The following is a 19,516-nucleotide window of genomic DNA, read 5'->3' on the forward strand; positions in this document are numbered from 1 at the left end:
TCAACTCAGAATCACATCAACCAAACTGTCTCTATGAGCATTTGCTTCAGTATGTGTAAAGATGGTGTGGGCAGTTCTCTGCTGGTTCGAAGCAGGACAAAAAATAAATAAATAGTCAGACTGCTGATGTGTTTCAATCTCGGGTTGAAGGCTCAGCAGCTGCTTTAACAGCCTCAGCAAGTTCCTTTGTTTTAGTGTTCAGGAAGAAACTGATGGAGGTGAGAATGCTGTTTAACCATCTTCACCTCAAGCAGTTCTGGGGTGTTTCTGGCTTTTATTTCCAGTGGAAAAATCCTTTTTATCAGTTTAGACTGCCATCTTTTTCCTGGCAGGAAGATAAAGCCACAAATTCTTTCCGTTTCCAGTGTTTCTCACTGTGGTAAATGATCTAATTTGGGGCATTTTGCTCTTCAAACATCCCACTGGCTGCATGAACGTATGAAGATGCTCTGTACCTGTTGAGCTTAAGGACCAAGTGATGTTGAGGTTGAAGTTGTTGGAAGCATTGATGGACATGTCGAGGTTTTTGTTGGCCTGCACACAAAGAAAAGAAACAAGGTTGAGTTAAGTCACGAGTACAGGATCATTTGAATGAAACGCCTAAAGAAGATGGAGCAACAGCAGGAAAACACTTGTATTCAGATCTGCTGAAGAAAAGAACAAGTTACCCTGAAATATTAGTTAGTCAGTGCTTCAGATCTCTAGATTTAATGGACTTTAATGGAACCTTTTCTGCTGGAATTTGATCAATAGGGATTTTGTTTCCATCAGTAGTATAACTCTCATTGTAGGTTTAGATGTTTGTGAGCTTTAATGGCAATAAAATGTTAGAAAGATAACCAAAAAAAAGCTCAGTCAGGCCTGAATATTTCATGACCTGTAATCTGAAAATCCAAAAATCCTCCCTTTGGTTCGGTACGGTCCACAGGAAAGCTAGCATCACCTGAATCACAAACCGAATCTATGCTCTGATAATCCATCCTGTAGTTCTACCAATATAAGAAAATAAAACTTGCCAGCTAGCCTAAAGACGACTAAATAAGCTTGGTTTTGAACCCAACAACGTGTTTTAGCTGAAAGTGGGGCATCTTCTAAAGTCAATAAATGGTCATTCAGACTAACTCCGACTCTGAAATCCCACTGAATGTTTTAGAATATCCCAGTTCTGGTTAATTATCAGGCTAATCTTTCCTGCCTTTCTAACGTGTGTCGTCACAAACACAACTTACATGTTGTATTTCTATTAACTTGCTTACAATCTTTCGTCTGTTTGGGAGCATTTCTTAACAATAAATGCATTAAATCAATCTAAAAAAGAGAGAGCTAAAGCTAACCCATCCAAAGAGCAGCTCAAATAAATGTCATGCAGACAACAACTTTAGCTTAAAGGAATGGTTGGTAATCCTGGAGAGCTAGCAAGAGAGCTAGAAAGAGAACTAGCAAGAGAGCTAGCAAGAGAGCTAGCAGGAGAGCTAGCAAGATTTGAAAGTGGCCCCTGCGCTAAGCTCCACCCCCTCCCTACCCATCTCGTCAGTGCTCCATCGAAAGCCACGCCCCCACAAACTTGAACGCGCATCTGACGGTGGGACTCAGCCGACATGTCTCATTCACCTGTAAGTAAACTATATTATTATTCTAATGGAGGCTGCAGATTCAGCTTTCCAGCTAGCATGTTATGTTTAGCAAGACGTTTGGTGTTTGATGAACTCTCAAATGTACGGCACTTTGGAGAAAAGCGTCTGCTAAATTACACTGTAACAAGGAGAACAACGCCAGTTTTAACGGCACAAACCAGCACAAACAAAGCACTAAAAAAGTAGACCATTCTGGTTTGTTTTGGAGCAAAATGGGGGGATGGTGACCTTTGGATGACAGAGGATGGAGCCATGACATGAAGGCATCTGATTGGTTCTTTGTCCTCGGCCAGTTTGGATTGGTCAGTTTTTTGTCAGTCCTGCAGCAGAGGTCTGATTATTTTCGGCCCTTTTTCTAAATCCATCATGTATAGATCACTCTCACGATAGACGGACCATTTCACCCAGTATTACCGACCATTTTTCTTTAAATAAAACACACAATATCTGCTAAATAATACCTGTCTCAGTGTATTCCTGTGTGCCCCTCCTACCTGTTCAGGTGTGGCCATGAAGTTGATGGCAGTGTAGTGGCGGTCGTCCTCCTGAAGCAGGCTGAAGGTGAACTGGTAATCAATCAGCAGGTTGTCTGAACAATGAGGGAAAACAGAAATGAGAAAGATACTAAATGATTCTGTTAGAAATGAGAATTTATTGGATGTGTTTGGCCTCAGATTCCCCTATTTCCTCTTGGAGAGCAGCATCCCAAATAAGAGTTCCCCTCCGGCTCATCAATGTCTCAAACACAGATTTATTGGAGCAAAAACACGGAAGACACCGACCGCAGGTCAATACTCAACCAGATGAATAACGCCGCAGTGGTCGAGATTTTTGGTAAAAGATCTCAATCAGTGACAAAAATAAACGTGAGAGTGGCGCCTTCATCGCGGACGCCAGCTTCTCTGACAGGCAAACGGGTCGATCAATAAAACATGAATGTTGTCTCTGAAAGATTTAATCATTTCTGAAAGCAGTCTGGAAGCAGTTCTTTGTCAGTGAGACTGTGAGCTTCGTACGGAGAGAATCACAGCGAATCAACGTCTGCAAGGACGGCGGGACCCACGCCGGGTCACCTTGTCTGGCTGCAGGATGGAGGAGGGGGAGCGTAACAGGATGAAAGGATGCTGTCGGTTAATCAGCATGACTGCTCACCCCTCAGGTGCGGCTGTGTGAATGTGTGCATGTGAAAGGGCCTTTCAGGTTAGGACAGAAAGCACCGATTCTTTCATTTTTTAGCTCAAAGAGAAGCCGTCGTTTTAACACTTTCAGAACTTTTACCACCGGTTCAAGCAGGTGTCCAGATGGACTCGCTCACAGACATTTATTATAAAAAATAAGATGCATCAGGAACCACAATCTACAACGCTTCATCAGTCCTTTGATGGACTCAAGACCTAAATCTGGAAAAGTCAGCCTACTATCACCTTAAGAATATATCGAGGTTAAAGGATCTGATGTGTCAGCAGGACCAGGGAAAACTAGTCCATGCATCCATCTTCAGTCGGCTTGATTACTGTAACAGCATCTTTACAGGTCTACCTAAAAAGTCAGTCAGACACCTGCAGCTCATTCAGAACTCTGCTGCTCGAGTCCTCACTGAGACCAAAGAAGTGGAGCACATCAGTCCAAAACAAACTGAACAAGATCTGGAGCTTTGCAAAAGAGATAAAAACAAGTTGACAAAGAATAACTTAACAAACCAGGAGACTTCAACAAAACACACCAGAACCACTAAAATGAGGCAAACATGTAGTTAAAGCTGGTTTTAAGGCAGGAAGTGATCAGCTGTAGCAGGACCGACAAAGTGAATGTGTTGTTTTATGCCTAGTTTAAGAATTAAACTAATACATTCATCAGTTTTACACATATATCTACACTTTATAATGAAAAATGTAAAAATCTGCTTAATTTGCTCTATAAAGCTCTGAATGGTCCAGGACCAGAATGCATCAGTGACCTCCTGACCCAGTATGAACCTTCCAGACCCCTCAGGTCATCTGGATCCGGTCTTCTATCAGTTCCCAGAGTCAGAACCAGACATGGAGAAGCTGCATTCAGCTTCTATGCTCCACATGTCTGGAACTAACTACCAGAAAGCCTCAGATCAGCTGAAACACTCAGTGTGTTTAAAGGATAAGACCATTTTCTTGACATTGGGCCCTTGATTTCACATTATAACATGATGTTCTACTCACCCCTGCTTGTTGTTGGTCATTTGGAGCTGTTCCGAAGATATTCGAGAGGCGTCTGGCTGCTCTCTTGAGATATTCGGCCATGAAACGGTTTCCTATGGGCAACGTTATACAGGCACAAACTATGCTGTTTATAATTTATTAATTACTCTACACTAGCACTGATAACGCGGAGGTGCGTCGCTTACTTAAAAAAATCCGGGTTACTAATTTTGAATTTTAGCCGAATGAATAAATAGGCAGCAGGTCTGTGGGCTGTCTGTGGCAGTAGCACGACGAGGACGTCAGTAACACCCACTTTACGACAAAAATTCAAAATTACAGTAACCCGGATTTTTTTAAGTAAGCAACGCACCTCCACGTTATCAGTGCTAGTGTACAGTAATTAATAAATTATAAACAGCATAGTTTGTGCCTGTATAAGCTTGCCCATAGGAAACCGTTTCATGGCCGAATATCTCAAGAGAGCAGCCAGACGCCTCTCGAATATCTTCGGAATAGCTCCAAATGTTCAACAACAAGCAGGGGTGAGTAGAACATCATGTTATAAAGTGAAATCAAGGGCCCAATGTCAAAAAACCGGTCTTATCCTTTAAGGCCAGGCTGAAGACGCACCTATTTTCAGCTGCGTTTGGATAAAGCTTCAAATCTGAAGCTTGAGTTTCAAAACTTAATCACATTTTAACTTCTGATTTTATCTGTTGTTCTTATTTCTTCCTTTTTTGTTTAAAATTGAAATCATGCTTTTTATTTCTACTGTTTTAATGTATCTGTAAAGCACTTTGTTGTTGGATTGAGCTGTACAGATAAACTTGCCTTGCCTTTGAAAACATGTTGATTAAAAGTCAGGAGCCGGTACATAATGGGTTTGTGAGGAGTTTTGACCATTTCAAAAAGAAATATAATTCAGAGAGGCAGGATTTTTTTTAGATACCTCCAAGTAAGGAATCGATTAAATACAATTTAGGATACAAAAAGGAGTATATCGTGAAGATTTTTGTTTAAAAGTATAAATCTGGGAGTGGAAAGAAATAATATCTACATAATACAAAGGTCTTCAAGACTCCCGGAATTCGAACAGCCTGCAAATCAAATGCAAATAGTGCAAGAGTTTAGATGGAAAAACATTGTGAGATTTTTTTTATAACACCTGCTCAGAAGAGACACCGAGGTAACGGATCGAGTTGTTGGAGGGTGTGTGGTGCAGATAAGGCCAATCATTATCATCAATTTTGGGATTGTCCAAGACTCTCATCTATCTGGCATCCTTGATTGTCTGGAACATATATTTCAAATGACTAAACAGTTTGATGTCAGCTCAATGTATTTTTGTACCACTTACATTTGCAATCAAATATCTAATGAAGATATTATTGATTGGAGCAAAGAAAGCTATGACGAGGAAATGGCTACAACCCAACACACCGACACTGGAAGACTCGGTCAGTGGTCAAAATGGATCAGATATATAAGATCTGCTTTAAGTATCTCTAATACATGGCTTGAATTTTACCAGTTTACTAATCTTGATGGAAAAATGAGCGAATATGACTGTTCACACTGTAAAATAAATGTGAGCACAATTATCCAAATACATGTTTTTGTATAGATCTGTATGTGTGCAATAGTGCTGAAATGACGTTCTGTTTCTCCCTGATAAAAATAAAATAAATAAATAAATAAAAGTCAGGAGCTGGTGCATAAAGGCTTTCTAGAGTTTTAATGCTGTTTACAACTGCTGTACGGCTAACAGTTAGGGGTTTGTGAGCTATAATGGCAATAAAATGTGAGAAAACTGACAGATAAATGTGTAAATAAAGACACTGGGAGCTCTGAAACACCAGGTTTTCTTACCCAGGGAAAACATCTCCCCATTACTCTGTAAAGCCCATTATTTGTGTTATGGAAACAAGAAAAGCACCTGATAAAGATCTGTGGCCCCAGCTCAGACTTCCTGTGGTTAAAATACATTTGATGAAACAAGGTGGAGGATACATCAGGTACTTTGACTCAGAAACATTGAGGTGATATGAATTTAGATGCTATTTAGGTTGTTTTTGGAGAGAAGAGGATGCATTTTCTCTTTTCACAGGGCTGTTTTGTTAAAAAACGGCGTCCTTTCTGTCCTCTCAGATAATTTCAGGGTCATTCTCAAAGGGGGTTTGGGTTATTTGCTGCTCAAAGGCAACAAAAGCCTCTAATGAAGGGGTTATTTCAACACATGAACATAATGTTTTAAATTCTTTTATGGTACCAGGCTCGTCATCACCATCTCTTTCTTTATCTCGAGTGGCCCCCGATTCTCTGATTTGCTTGTTTGTCCTCTTAAATATTATCTGCCAGTTTCACACATTTGAACATACCTGAGCCCTTTTATTTTTTTTTATTGCTATGGGAAGGATCAGTTCCACAAACTTGTGAAGGGCCGATAAAGTCCTAAGTTCTCCACCACCTTGCTTCAGGTGGTAGCTTCCCAAAAAGGTGTGCATGCAAGACAGATTTACAGAGATAATGAATGCTGAATAACCTTTTCTTTTTCTAATCAGACCACCTGCATCTGTTAAGGTTCAGCACCAATCTCAGACTGTCTCTCTGACATATCGACATGGGTGAAAGCCCATCACCTCCAACTGAACCTCTCTAAAACCGAACTGCTCGTCTTCCCAGCCAAACTAACCGTACACCAAAGCATCTGCATCCAAACTGAATCCCTATCTCTTGCTCCATCAAAGGTAGCTTGAAACTTGTCATGATTGATGACCAGCTGACCTTCAAAGTTCATGTTGCCTCCGTTGCTCGATCGTGCCGCTTCGCATTGCTACACATAAGACAGATTAGGCCGTACCTAACCCAACAGACCACCCAGCTCCTGGTGCAGTCTATGGTCATCTCAACGCTCTCCTAACTGGTCTCCCAGCCTGTCCTGTGAAACCTCTGGTTCAGAACGCTGATCAACCTAAAACAGCACACGTCCCCCCTCTGTTCATTGAGCTCCACTGGATACCCTTAGCCCCCTGCAAGTCACTGATGTTAGCCAACAAAGTCCTTAATGGAATGGCTCCCATCTACGTGAATGCTCTAACAAAGGCTTACATCCCGACTCGGTCACTACGGTCGTCTAGCAGCGCCTACACCACGCTGAAGACCAACCAGACTCTTTTTATGTGTCGTTCCACGATGTTGGAAAGACTTACCGAGCGCTGCCAGAACAGGAATATCTTCAAGAAACTCCAGAAGACCCAGCTCTTCAGAGAGCATTTCCTACTCTGTACCTCCCCCTATGCGTGCACTGTCAAGGCCTCGGTATGCTTCTCCGTCGATATCCATCAATCCGACTCCGTGGTCACTAAACCTTTCGAAGTTCTCCGTTGGGATGTCGGATTCGCAAGGCAGTTCCCCTCCCGATCAGTAGGCGTCGCTACGTTAGACGACCCAATCTCGCGACGTCTATGGTGAAAGTGGTTGATTGGTTGTTCACCTTCCGGCTCCGTTCCACTCCTCACAGTGAATGATGGCGACCGAGAGAGAAAGACTGTCGTTGGAGTTGGAGCTTGCTGATATTGAAATGCAAATAATTTTGACCGAATGTTGACCGGTACACAGTAAACTCTTTCAAGTTTATTGTGTAGTTGTTGTTCTGAGAGGAAGGACATAAACCAGAAAAGTGATTCTGAAAATTATGTTGTCAGCCAACCAATCACAACCCTTGTGGTCTCCGCGAGTCTCCGTCATCTCGACGGATAGATAGGAATGTTGGCCGACACACGCATGCGACGGCGAGCGTTTCCGTCGACGACCATAAATCAGGCTTGACCCCGACAGAGTCTGACTGGTGGTTTCCTTCTATGTATTGTTAGCTTTGATGTTATATCCTCATTTGTAAGTTGCTTTGGATAAAAGCTGCTAAATAAACATAAGGTGCCCACCAACCGACTGACTGTTCCATCAGCCAACACGAGTATGAGGAGTTTGTCAAAAGGAGGCAACGGCAGGAGTATTAATCCATTTACAGCCACCGAGTGCTCTCATAATATCACAGAACATGAGACCGTAACGACACTTCTTAAGTGGGAGCATGCACATGCACAACAGTGTTCAACAAGCTGTAATTAATTCTACTGCTCTAAAGGGATGTAAAAATGTGACCGATGACAATATTCATAATACTGAATTGGCAACATCTGACCAATAAATGTTTGGCCGAACAAGACGAGTATCTGTGGCATCGTCAGTGGAAAAGCTGTCTTCATTATGTGGGTTTTTATGGGCACAGCAGAGCTCGTCAACTCGAACTATGAGAAAGTCACCGGGAAAACGAACCCTTTAGTGTCGTTACAGGTAATGTGCTGAGGAGTCGGCGGAGAGGCGGCGGCAGCTGTTGGGCTTACGGAGCAGAAAAACTTGTCACGCAGCGGAAGGAGATGTTTGGGTACCACCTTCCCTCAGCTGAATAATCCCGAGGCGTCACCGAGACCAAAGCAAATTATATTTGACAAACACTCTTGTTTTGTTCAGCCTTCATGGTAAGTTAGCCCGAACGGCAGATATCATCAGATCAAAGAGGATATTTTTCCTTAACATCTTCCTCCTTCCCCCTCCCTCCCAGGCAGATGTGCTCTGCTGCTGCTAAGTTGTTTATCCCATAAGGGTCGTCAGCACAACATCAGAGGAAAGGGACTTGTGTGTGCACTACAGTCTGTTTGTGCCTCTGCCTCCTAATAAATCCAGCATGCATGTGCCTGAAAGTATTACTGTCATCATTTCCCTGCTTGTGAACCAGTTTATGTGCATGCGGCTTTTTGCGTTTCTCTGCATTGTTAACCAGGAAAGCACAAAAAAAACTCCCACCACAAAGACTCTCTGTGCATGTTTGATTTCAATGCCACGTGCAACAAGAACATCAGCCAGGTTTAAAAGTTCATCTCAGCTAATTACAAATCCCATCTGAGGAATCTGACAGCAGTTTCACTTAAGCAATCTCAATTACATGCATTCATGTGCAAATTCTCACTCCAGATGAATCGCATCAAGGTATCACTAAAGGTATTAACAATCCCCAGAAGAACTCAAAATAGAAATAGTTCTTTCCAATTTCTTGACTTCACAGCCGAGTGATCTTATTACCATAATATGTGAGCTGATTCAGCCCATTTGAAACAAAACACCCTGATGAGGAATGAGAACACAGAAGCCCCACACATAATCCGATACTCCGGCAGTCTGTGTCGGAGAGGAATCCAAAACAAGCGTGAACTCACATACAATGTCGGTCTGTCAGAGTCTCTCACTGACATTTCATTTAATGGGTGTTACCGACTCATTATCTTCAATTCGCAACACTTTACAAACGGCAGGCAGACCTGGAAGTACAGCGAAAAACAGGAGAAGTTTCATAAAAAAAGGACCCGACTGCAGGTCGAGGCAAGCTTAAAGGGATAGTTCGCCTCTTTTGACATGAAGCCGTATGACATCCCATACTAGCAATATCGTTTATGAACATTAGGGCTGTCGCGATACACTAATCTCACGATACGATTCGATACACTTACATCATTTTCTGAAAAAAAAGGACGGTGTGATTTGACATGAATCGTCGCTGATTGGACCGGTGGTCCTACCTTTGAACCGGAAGGACAACACCGCTAGACAAATAGAAACAAACGATCATGTCACAAACGTGAGAGCTGTGCACTTTATACAACATTTTTATTCACTAATTTATCACTGTTTTGTAGAATGTGACCCCCCCTGGCATCGTATTGTATTACCTTAATGTTCTGTGTTTTCACTAATTGAAACGTCTGGCTTTTCAATAAAGTTTGCTTTAAAAAAATTTTTTTTTTAAAAAAACCGATTCTCACGGCTGAAAAATCGATACTTTATCGGGAAACGAAATAGCGATATATATCGCAGTATCAATAAAATTGCTCAGCCCTACTGAACATTTTCTTACCCCCTGCTGTGTCCTGTGAGCTGAGTTCCAGCCTCGTTTTGGCGTTGACGAAGGTAGTCCGGCTGGGGTTTCAAAAATAAAGCGTTTTGCTTCTCAAAACAATATGCGTTCAAAAGAGTAATACATACAAAATCGTTCTCCAGGAAAAAGTTAGACATCACAATCGCTTGGCTCTATTTTCTCTCCCTTCGTATCACTGCACCAAAACGAGGCTGGAACTCGGCTAAAAGGACGGATGTCATACAGCTTCATGTCAAAAGAGGCGAACTATCCCTTTAAGGGAACTATAAGTGACCTCGATCTATTAAAATTCGCTGAGCTTCATCAAATGAAGAAAAACGACCCATCTTTAGGGATAATCTCTACATTTTAGGGCCCTGGTTGAGATGACTGTGCCCCATCAATCAGAAAAAAAAAGTTTGGGCAGAAGATTAGAGTTGGAGAATGTCACAGGGCCTTCATCTTGGGCACCATGGTTGGAGCATTTCACAGTCCTGCGTGTTCCTGACAACGTACCAGTGATGGAGAGAGACCAACTCACAGAAAAGGCTCCATCGCCTCCGTTTTTGAGCCTGGATCTATTCATTGTCCAAGAACACAATTGGTCCAATCTCTGCTTAAAGAAAGACTGAAGAATGTGGCATGTTTTCTTTGCTGCTCAGCTCGCTCTACGCCCTGCACATGCACATGAACACGCCACAAAGACGACATCAAAAGCCCGAAGAGACGTCAAGCGACCGTTAAGCAAAAAGCAGTTTGGTGCAGAGCTGGAAACCAAAGTTAGGAACTTTTGTATCTCAGCTCGGGGGCGCTTTAGGGCAGTTTCAGAATGTGCATAACAATGGTCGGTGTGCTTTAAATCAAGCCAAAAGCTTGTTGGTCTGCAAAACAATGATAGATACCAGTGTCTCAACTGGTTTGTTGATTCACATACACAAGAATGCCAGGATACACTTTAGTTTGTGATCATTTTGGGAAAAAAGGGAAAATGAGGCATTCTGAACTCTATATTTATGCTAATGTTTGGCTCCCGATGGAGAAAAAAAAGCTCATGAATATGCACTTTATTTATAAAGCGAGATGTTTATTCTTTTTAATGAACTACGTATCAGCATATGTAAAAACGATGACCTTTCTGACTTGCTAATCATTCAAAGTCATGCCAGCATAACAAAAACGGGGAACATTGGGAAGCACGACTCAGGACCGAAGATGAAACTCATCCAACCACCGAGCGTTTAAAAAAAACAGCATCATGGTGAGAAATCACAGAACCACAGCAACACCAGCATCTTACCAACCCAGGATCGAACCAACACGCTCAGTCCGGAGCTCAATGTGCTGGATGCAATGAAACAGCTGCTGACAAACTTTTTCTGCCCTAAATTATGTTGAAAAATTCATAAAACGGTGCAAAGACCAGACAAAGCAAAGAGTGGACAAGTGTTTCTCTTTGTTCAGGGTAGACACACTGATGGAGGAAGCCTATGATTAGAATTGCCTATCCCTAACTGAAGCATGGAGGCAGTTGCATGCGGCTGTACTGTGGAATTCTCTTGGTCCTGTAGTAGAATTGCAAGATACCTCAAAGGAGTATTCGTCAGTCATGGGTGACCAGCCTTTCGTCATCCCCCAGAACAACAGATTCTGCTCCATATTGACATCATAGCATCATGAAGTTGCTGCAGAACCTCCCGTTCCACCACATCCCGAAGCTGCTCTGTTGGATAGAGATCTGGTGAGTGTGGAGGCCATTCGAGTTCAGGGAACTCATCTTCATGTTCAAGAAACCAGTTTGAGACGATTTGAGCTTTGTGACATGGTGCATTATCCTGCTGGAAGTAGCATCAGAAGATGGGTACTGCGGTCATAAAGAGATGAACATGGTCAGCAGCAACACTCAGGTAGGCTGCGACATTTAAACGATGCTCAGTTGGTACTAAGGGGCCCAAAAGCCTCGTTTCCACTATGCAGTCCGGTACGGGTCGGTTCAGAACGGTTCGCTTATTTCAGTGTTTCCACTACCACGAAAGCGTACCAGTCCCATCGAACCAGTTACCATTGTTCTAACCCTTCTGCTTGGGGTACCGCGCACACAGGACCGTTTCCCTTGGGGAGTTCTCCAGCTGATTGCAGCAAAAATGTCAGAGAGTGGTTTCAACCGGACCGCGAGCCAGTGTCGCACTAAGCAGAAGAAGCTTGGAGGTGGTTCGAAATTATTGATGTTATTTACGCTTCGGCACGCACTCCCACCCCTGAGGGTCCCCTTTTTACAGTGGGAATGCAAGCTGACCCCAAAGCGACCCGACCCGTACCGTTCTGAACCGACCCGTACCAGACTGCATAGTGGAACGAGACTTAAGTTCACCGAGAGAATATCCCCCACACCATTACACCACCAGCCTGAACCGTTGATACAAGGCAGGATGGATCCATGCTTTCATGTTGTTTACGCCACATTCTGACCTCGACAATCTGAATGTTGTCAGACCAGGCAGCGTTTTTCCAGTCTTCTCTTGTCCAGTTCTGGTGAGCCTGTGTGAATTGTTGTATCAGTTTCCTGTTGTCAGCGGACAGGAGTGACTCCCGGTGTGGTCTCCTGCTGCTGCAGCCTGTCTTCTTCAAGCTTCCACGTGCTGTGCGTTCAGAGACGGTATTATTTGCGTTCCTGTTGCCTTCCTGTCACCTGGAACCAGTCTGCCCATTCTCCTCTGACTTCTCAGAGCAACAAGGCATTTTCACTGGATATTTTCTCTTTTTCGGACCGTTCTCTGTGAACCCCAGAGATGGTTGTGGGTGAAAATCCCAACAGATCAGCTGTTTCTGACATACTCAGACCACCAACAACCACGCCACGTTTAAAGTCCCTTAAATCCCCGTTCTTCCCCGTTCTGATGCTCGGTTTTAACTTCTGCAACTCGTCTTGACCACCTCTACACACCTAAATGTGGCCATGTGATTGGCTGATTAGCTGTTTGTGTTAACAAGCACAGGTGTTCCTAATAAAGTGGGCGATGGGTCGATAAATGTGTGTGTAAAAATAAAGGGATTATTATTATTATAAAGATGAGACGGGGGATAGTTGTTAATGGGTGTGAAGCAGGTAAAGAAGTCGAATGATTCTCAAAACAGCAGCAAAACTACAGGAATAATAATAATAATAATAATGTCAAAGAAAGGAAATGATAGACTGTCCTTAAGGTATTTAATTTAATCAAGAATAGACTTCAGATCACCAAGAAGAAGTAAGAAATTATGAAGAAAGTCACAGAGTAGACTTAATCAGACATACGTTAATCTAGTAATGTGCCATATGTAAATTAATTCCCTTTTTAATGCTCAGGTGAATCAAACCAGACTTTATCCTGTCATATCATAGGAGAATCCGTCTTGTTGGACAGCAAGATGCCCATCAGTAACTAAAACAGGAATCCTGCACCTGTCCAATCAGCATCCTTCACCTGTAGCCATGATGGGGGTTTAAGGCGTGAGCTACGCCCGGTGCTTTGATCGTGATAAATGAAAACTGATGCAAACCATCTGACTTTCAGATTAACAAGGTGTGGCTCTTTGCCCGGGGCAGTTCTGACAGTGCAGATGTTAGCATTTACCCCAGTTTGAAATTTAAATAATTTACAAAAATAAAAAGGGTTTTTGAACAACATTTGAATGCACACTGTTTGTTAAATTACCAAAAAGTTGCATCATTTAATTTCTTCTGAAGACAGACTTCCATTTTAATTGTGCCCCCCTAGAATTTAGGCTGGCAGGGCATCATGAGTAACCAAGTCAAAGCGATCCGATATCAGTCAGAATATTTAATTGTCTGTCATACTGTTGGTGTACACGCTGACTGCCCGTCGGCGAACATCGAGGCATCTCGAACAGATGAACGCTCGCAGCCTGACGAACGGCCTCAGGCTGGTTTTTTGGTCGGATTTGGCTTCAACATTCTCAAACGGATATCTAATAAATCTTTTATATCATTTCACCACTCAAACAACAAAAGTTAACAAGATTACGAATCCTTTTCAATTCCCTCCAAACACTGATCCATATTCAGTTTCTCTGCACTGGAGCCACTGTTTAAGCTCGACTAAGCTTTCCCAGCAGACTGCAGACTAACTGGTGTTAGCTGGTAATTCCCATGACTGCTGGTCTTAATGGTGAAAGTGGTGGGACACTTAGTCGCCCCCCTAATGAGACGTCCCTTGCAGCTGGCTGTGATGCAGCACGACAGTGGTTCATTAAATCTTCGCCCCGATCGTGCCTGCTAATGAAAGCTAGCCTGACCGGGGGCGAACTCATTAAGTTGCTTTTCAGCGGCTGATTGGTGGTTCGAGACGACAGCGTTAGCTGAACCAAAGCAACAATCTGTGTTTCTCCCCAAAGAGACCAAGAACCCGTTTATAGGGATGGACTCAGATTTGTTGCTTAGACGTCAAAGAATTTCTGCCCGTTGATTTACAATGTAAAGAATAAGACGGGAAGGTTTTTCTGCTTTTGTGATGAAGCCGAACTGAGCAGCAAACATGCGGTAATTAATCTGCATGTTGTTTAACTTTACTGTTCAGATTTCTTTACAGCGATGCACTGAAGAGATGCTTTTTGCCTCTGAACACATCAAATAAAACCATGTCAAATTAAAATAAAAAGGCCAGAAATGCTTCCAAGGCTCCATTTTCACTCTTGGATAACCAAAAACAAGGAGGTTATATGTTGTTAATTTCTACTTTGTTGACATATTTTATGAAAAATCAACAGATCTGAGGGGAAATTTCTACCAGGAACATTAGTTGCTTTATGATGACGACCCAGAAAAACCGACTCTCAGACACATTAAAACAACCAACGATGCTGCTTTGATTCCAGGCAACATCCTGTCGTCAAAACATTGAAATGCAAAAGTATTCATAGAAAATTCTTCTAAATTAGAGATACACTGCAAGCGTTTTCTGTTATTTCGGACAACCTGGTTGACAAGATGAGGATTTGATCATCAAGTTAAGCCTGAACCTTATGATCTGCATTAAACTGCTTATTGTTTAAGCCAGTGGTCTCAAACTGATCCGTGAAAGGGCCGGTGTGGCTGCAGGTTTTTGTTCCAACCCTGCAGCAGCTCAGCCGACTTGTTTCAGCCACACGGGCCCTTTCACGGATCAGTTTGAGACCGCTGCTTTAAGCACAACTAACGGAGCTTAAACAAATGCCGATGGCTCATCCTACGCTTCAGAGCATATGTGTCGATGTAGATCCTCAAGTCTTCCAGATCTTCAAGATTCCAAGAAGTCATCCAGTTGCCCTCGTTCAAGCTCTTAGGATTGAGGCCATTTTCTATTTCTGCTGCAGGCAGAACCTGAGCAGGACGGTTTAGACCTCACTAACATCCATTTGTTGTAGCCAGAATGTGAACATGAGGGGGCAAATAGCACTTCACCAGCCTTTTATGGGACATTTGAGACCGCACTGATTAACGCCCATCAACCCCGTTTAAAGCAGACTTGGACTGTTTGTCAGACAGAGTGAAATGTATTGGGATCGGTTCGGATATTTAGCTGCTCAACCTTGAGTATTTGTTTGATTTAGGTAATAGCTTCCTGCTAACCTTTGAGGAGCTGGAGGCAAACCTCTTTCCCTGGACTTCTGACACCCTGTAAGTGTTTTCTGTAAGGGGCCACGTGGATGGAATAAATTCCTCCCGCTGTATTCTCCAAGGGTGGCTGGGAGATATTTCATTGAAGGGATCCTGTCGCTATCATCCAAAAAAAGTAGCTTTATGGCTGCTCTTAGAGGGCATCTGCACAAACCACCTCACATCGCTTTCATTCGAAGGACGAAAACACACCGTCCACACACCAGAAAGTCACCAGTCGACATCGGATAGATGCTTAAACTTTTGTCAATCTGAAAACATACGTAAAACCTAAAAAAAACCCAACTGTAAATTAACTCTTTAAATCTACCGATAACGTTTTTTCTTCGCTATCTTTTACATATTTAGTGGTTTGACCTCCAGAAGTTTGTGTGGCTGAGTGATTAATGTTTACAATTGTGCATCTACTGTTCTGTATACTGTAGGGGACATTTTGTTTGTTACATATATGAACCTAAAGGCTGTTTATTGACGTGAGGATTTATTAGTCATATTTTATTTCACCGGCTGAAGACTCTGGTCGTAACATCGGACCATGTGATACGTAGCTTTTGGTTCAAAGGATGCTTTACTAAACTTTTAATGTTGCATCAAAATCACAGATTCCCACTGACTGTTTCACATGAAGCAGAACCAACTCCCTTTGGGATTAGACCCTCAACGGGGTCCCTTATTAAAGGGCCTGGACTAAAACATCACAAATAAATGGTTTTGCAAGTTAAACAGCATGTAGCAACTAGGGGTGGGCGATATGGAAAAATGTTGTATCACGATTTTTTTGCATAAAATCACGATTTCGATTTTTTATCACGATCTTCCATCCAAAAAAAAAAAAAGAAAGACCAATTACAGTAGAGTTAAGTTGACATGCTGAACCACAGAAGAGCTAAGGAGTAAAAAAAAGAATTTGGCAATCAACACATTGTAATTCAACTGTAAGCCAATTCAAGATGAAAAATAATGATTTAATTAATGACATCTGACACAGTGAGAGTGAAGCAACCGGAACTAGAAAAACGAACCACTGATGACGACTTGACTCCACCTGTTAGAAAGCCCATGTTGTTTGGTTATTTTCAGTTAAATACATTAATTACCTCCGCCAAGGAGGTTATGTGATCGCCCGAGTCTGTTGGTTGTTCGTCTCTTCGTGCTGCAATCTTGCGACCTGCCACAAGGTGGCGCGACCTGGCGGAGGTCTGCACTCTCTGAGTGCATTTCTAGTTTATACAGTGGAAACCGCTTATAGTGATCACGTTGGTCCAGAGCCAATTTGAACACTATAAGCGGTTGATTACTAAAACCGAAGTTGTATTACAGTACAGGTATTTCACTTATTTTTTATGGAGAATATCATCTAAATGCCATTTATTTCGTTTTTCAATGAGAAAAATGAAATGAAACGGATAGCTTCAGCATTTACTGAATTTTATTATCATGCAAGTTTAATTACAGTACTGCGCAGTGCGCAGACATACTGTAGGCTAACTCAAATACAGTACGTAACTTATTCTCTGCTGTGCCGCCGGTGCATTTTTTTTCTTACAAGTCTGAAAATAAAGTTTGAATTCAATCCGCCTTTCAGCACCCCTGCTCGGATCTATGCTCCTCCGTGCCGGTGTTCTGTCGATTTGTGCTACAGTACTTGGCGTGAAAACGAAACTTAGAAAATCGGCTCGGCGCATGCGCAAAACCACAAAGTAGCAATTCTCGACAAGTCGGAGAAATCGAATGAACACCGGCCTCCCATCTTACAAGAACCAGCCTGGAGCTTCCAGCGGTCACACGCGCATTCAATCCGCTCTCCAGCACCCATCCTCGGACACATGCTCCTCCATGACTTCCTTTTTCCAGCCATGATTCGCGCGCTTGCTGCCCGGTGTCAACTCGTTACGTTAGCTAGCGAGGCAGAAGCAGACGTCCAGAAAGGAATCAAGGGAGTAAAAAATAAAATAGCTACACGTAGTTTTAAAATTATTTTTGCACATGTTTACTTTCATAAAATGGCCAAAAATGAACATTATAAGCGGATTTCTTGATCACTATAAACTAATTATTTAAACAGCATTTGTATAGAAATGATTCCGTCCCAAGCCTTTTGATCTATATAAGCGGTTGATTACTATATCCGTGACCACTATAAGCGGTTTCCACTGTATTGTGTTTTACGGTGAGTTTTCATACGTCCAACGTTCGTGAACGCACCATAGACGTTCCGATGTTCCTGAATGTACCGCACCTGTGCGTGAGACGATGTCGCTGTAAAGTTTCGTCATAATGCAGCAGTGAACAGCTTGTAATTTTCCCTTTGCTGTTTTCACCTAACATTAGCCTGTACACCCTGGGTTTATTGTGTGTAAATGCCAGAAGAACCACAGCCAAATAAATCCACCACAAACTGGACATCTGTATCCGTGTCTTTTAACGGGGACACACACCATACACCAGCATTAAAAAAAAAATAATAATAAATCATTGCGCTGATTGGCAAAGGCGATCTATACGGTTTCTCTAATTTGGTAGATCGCCTGCGATTCTCCACTCTTCCTCGCCAGTCACGATTTTATATCGTCAGATCGCGCACCCCTAGTAGCAACTCTACTACTACAACTACTTCTTTATTTATTTAGAATCTCCATATTCAGATTCAAGAATCCCAAATCGTGAGGAAAAACCGTCGGTGAGTCGCGGACGAGTCATTTATGGGAGGAGGAGCTGAACAGAAAAATCTCTAAATATGTCATTTTAACAGACAGTTTTTGGGGATTAACGAATGTCCGAAGAAAGACTAAGTTGGTGCATTTTATTCAACACTAATCTGTTTCTCAGTCGAGCAGTCGGCCTTCTTTTGGAGAGGGTGTTTACTCGGCTGGTCTCAGGCCACGAGTTTAATCAGCTGAACATCGACTGGGAGCGAGACTTCCACGTTAACTCATTGTGACGCATTCCTCCTGAATGTTGAGGCTAAAACATAAATCTATCCTTTCTTTTTTAACGTGTTCCCATGACTCACGAGTCCCTTCTTCACTTCGACAGAAATCCACAGGTGACGAAGACTTCTACAAACATTTTCTAAAGCTGGACAGCGCTTCTCTCATGCCCTCAGCAGGTAACAGAGATGAAGCTCTTCTTATCAGCCCCTCACATCTGGTGACATTTGAAGCTAATATTGACTTTACCCACGATTGCAGCTCCTCTGCTTAAAGTACAAGGAAATGGCTGGCTTTTAAATCTGGGCTTCACACACACACACACACACACACACACACACACACACACACACACACACACACACACACACACACACACACACACACACACAGTACATGTGCTTTTTGCATACGTACATCGGAGTGTGACGCTCCTGTTCAAACAGACCTAACCCATAATGTCACATTAATGACGGAGTGTAATGGAGTCAACCACACGTGAAAAAAACACCCAGCACTCCAGCTGCAGCCATAGTGATGTGAAGAAGCCCCGTGCGGACGCACTAAGAGCCCTTAAAGCCCGTGCTCGTGTGTCTGTATACATTATGTATTATCTGAAGCACGCTGACTGATTGCACTGCATTGGTGCCATCTAGTGCCGTCCGGCATCCTCCTGAAGCCAGGAAACCAAGCCTGCGGGTAACCTTAAAGGGATAGTTCGCCTCTTTTGACATGAAGCTGTAGGACATCCCATACTAGCAACATCATTTATGAACATTTTCTTACCCCCTGCTGCGTCCTGTTTTGGCGTTGATGAAAGTAGTCCGGCTAGTTGGCTGGGGTTTAAAAAATAAAGCGTTTTGCTTCTCAAAACAATATGCGTTCAACAGAGTAATACATTTGCATCACAAAATGGTTCTCCAGGAAAAAGTCAGACCTCACAATCACTTGGCCCTATTTCCCCCCCCCAAACTTTAGTTTTACGGATAAATGCCGAAATGGGAAGAAAGGTGGGGGGGAGGTGGCCTTATTTAAAGATACATTCCAGTGTAAAGAGATCTCATTTGGTGAATTCACTTCTTTTGAATATCTGAGTTTTATTTTAAAGGGTGTTCCTAAAATCCTGTTCTTAATCATTTACAGATCTCCAGGAT

General features: G+C 42.7%; 1 protein-coding gene across 2 annotated transcripts in view; it reads right to left on the reverse strand.

The window, feature by feature from the left end:
* Window positions 1-19,516, reverse strand: part of atrnl1a (attractin-like 1a) — a 425,977-nt gene that overhangs the window by 209,178 nt on the left and 197,283 nt on the right. For both annotated transcript variants that reach the window (XM_075481032.1, XM_075481024.1), the window contains 2 exons: window positions 2,129-2,223; window positions 456-534 (listed from right to left, as the gene is read on the reverse strand). In XM_075481032.1, the coding sequence (XP_075337147.1) occupies window positions 456-534; window positions 2,129-2,223 (174 nt within the window). The remainder of the gene's footprint in view (window positions 1-455; window positions 535-2,128; window positions 2,224-19,516) is intronic.

This window comes from Odontesthes bonariensis, chromosome 2, assembly GCF_027942865.1.
Source record: "Odontesthes bonariensis isolate fOdoBon6 chromosome 2, fOdoBon6.hap1, whole genome shotgun sequence".
NCBI lineage: Eukaryota > Metazoa > Chordata > Actinopteri > Atheriniformes > Atherinopsidae > Odontesthes > Odontesthes bonariensis.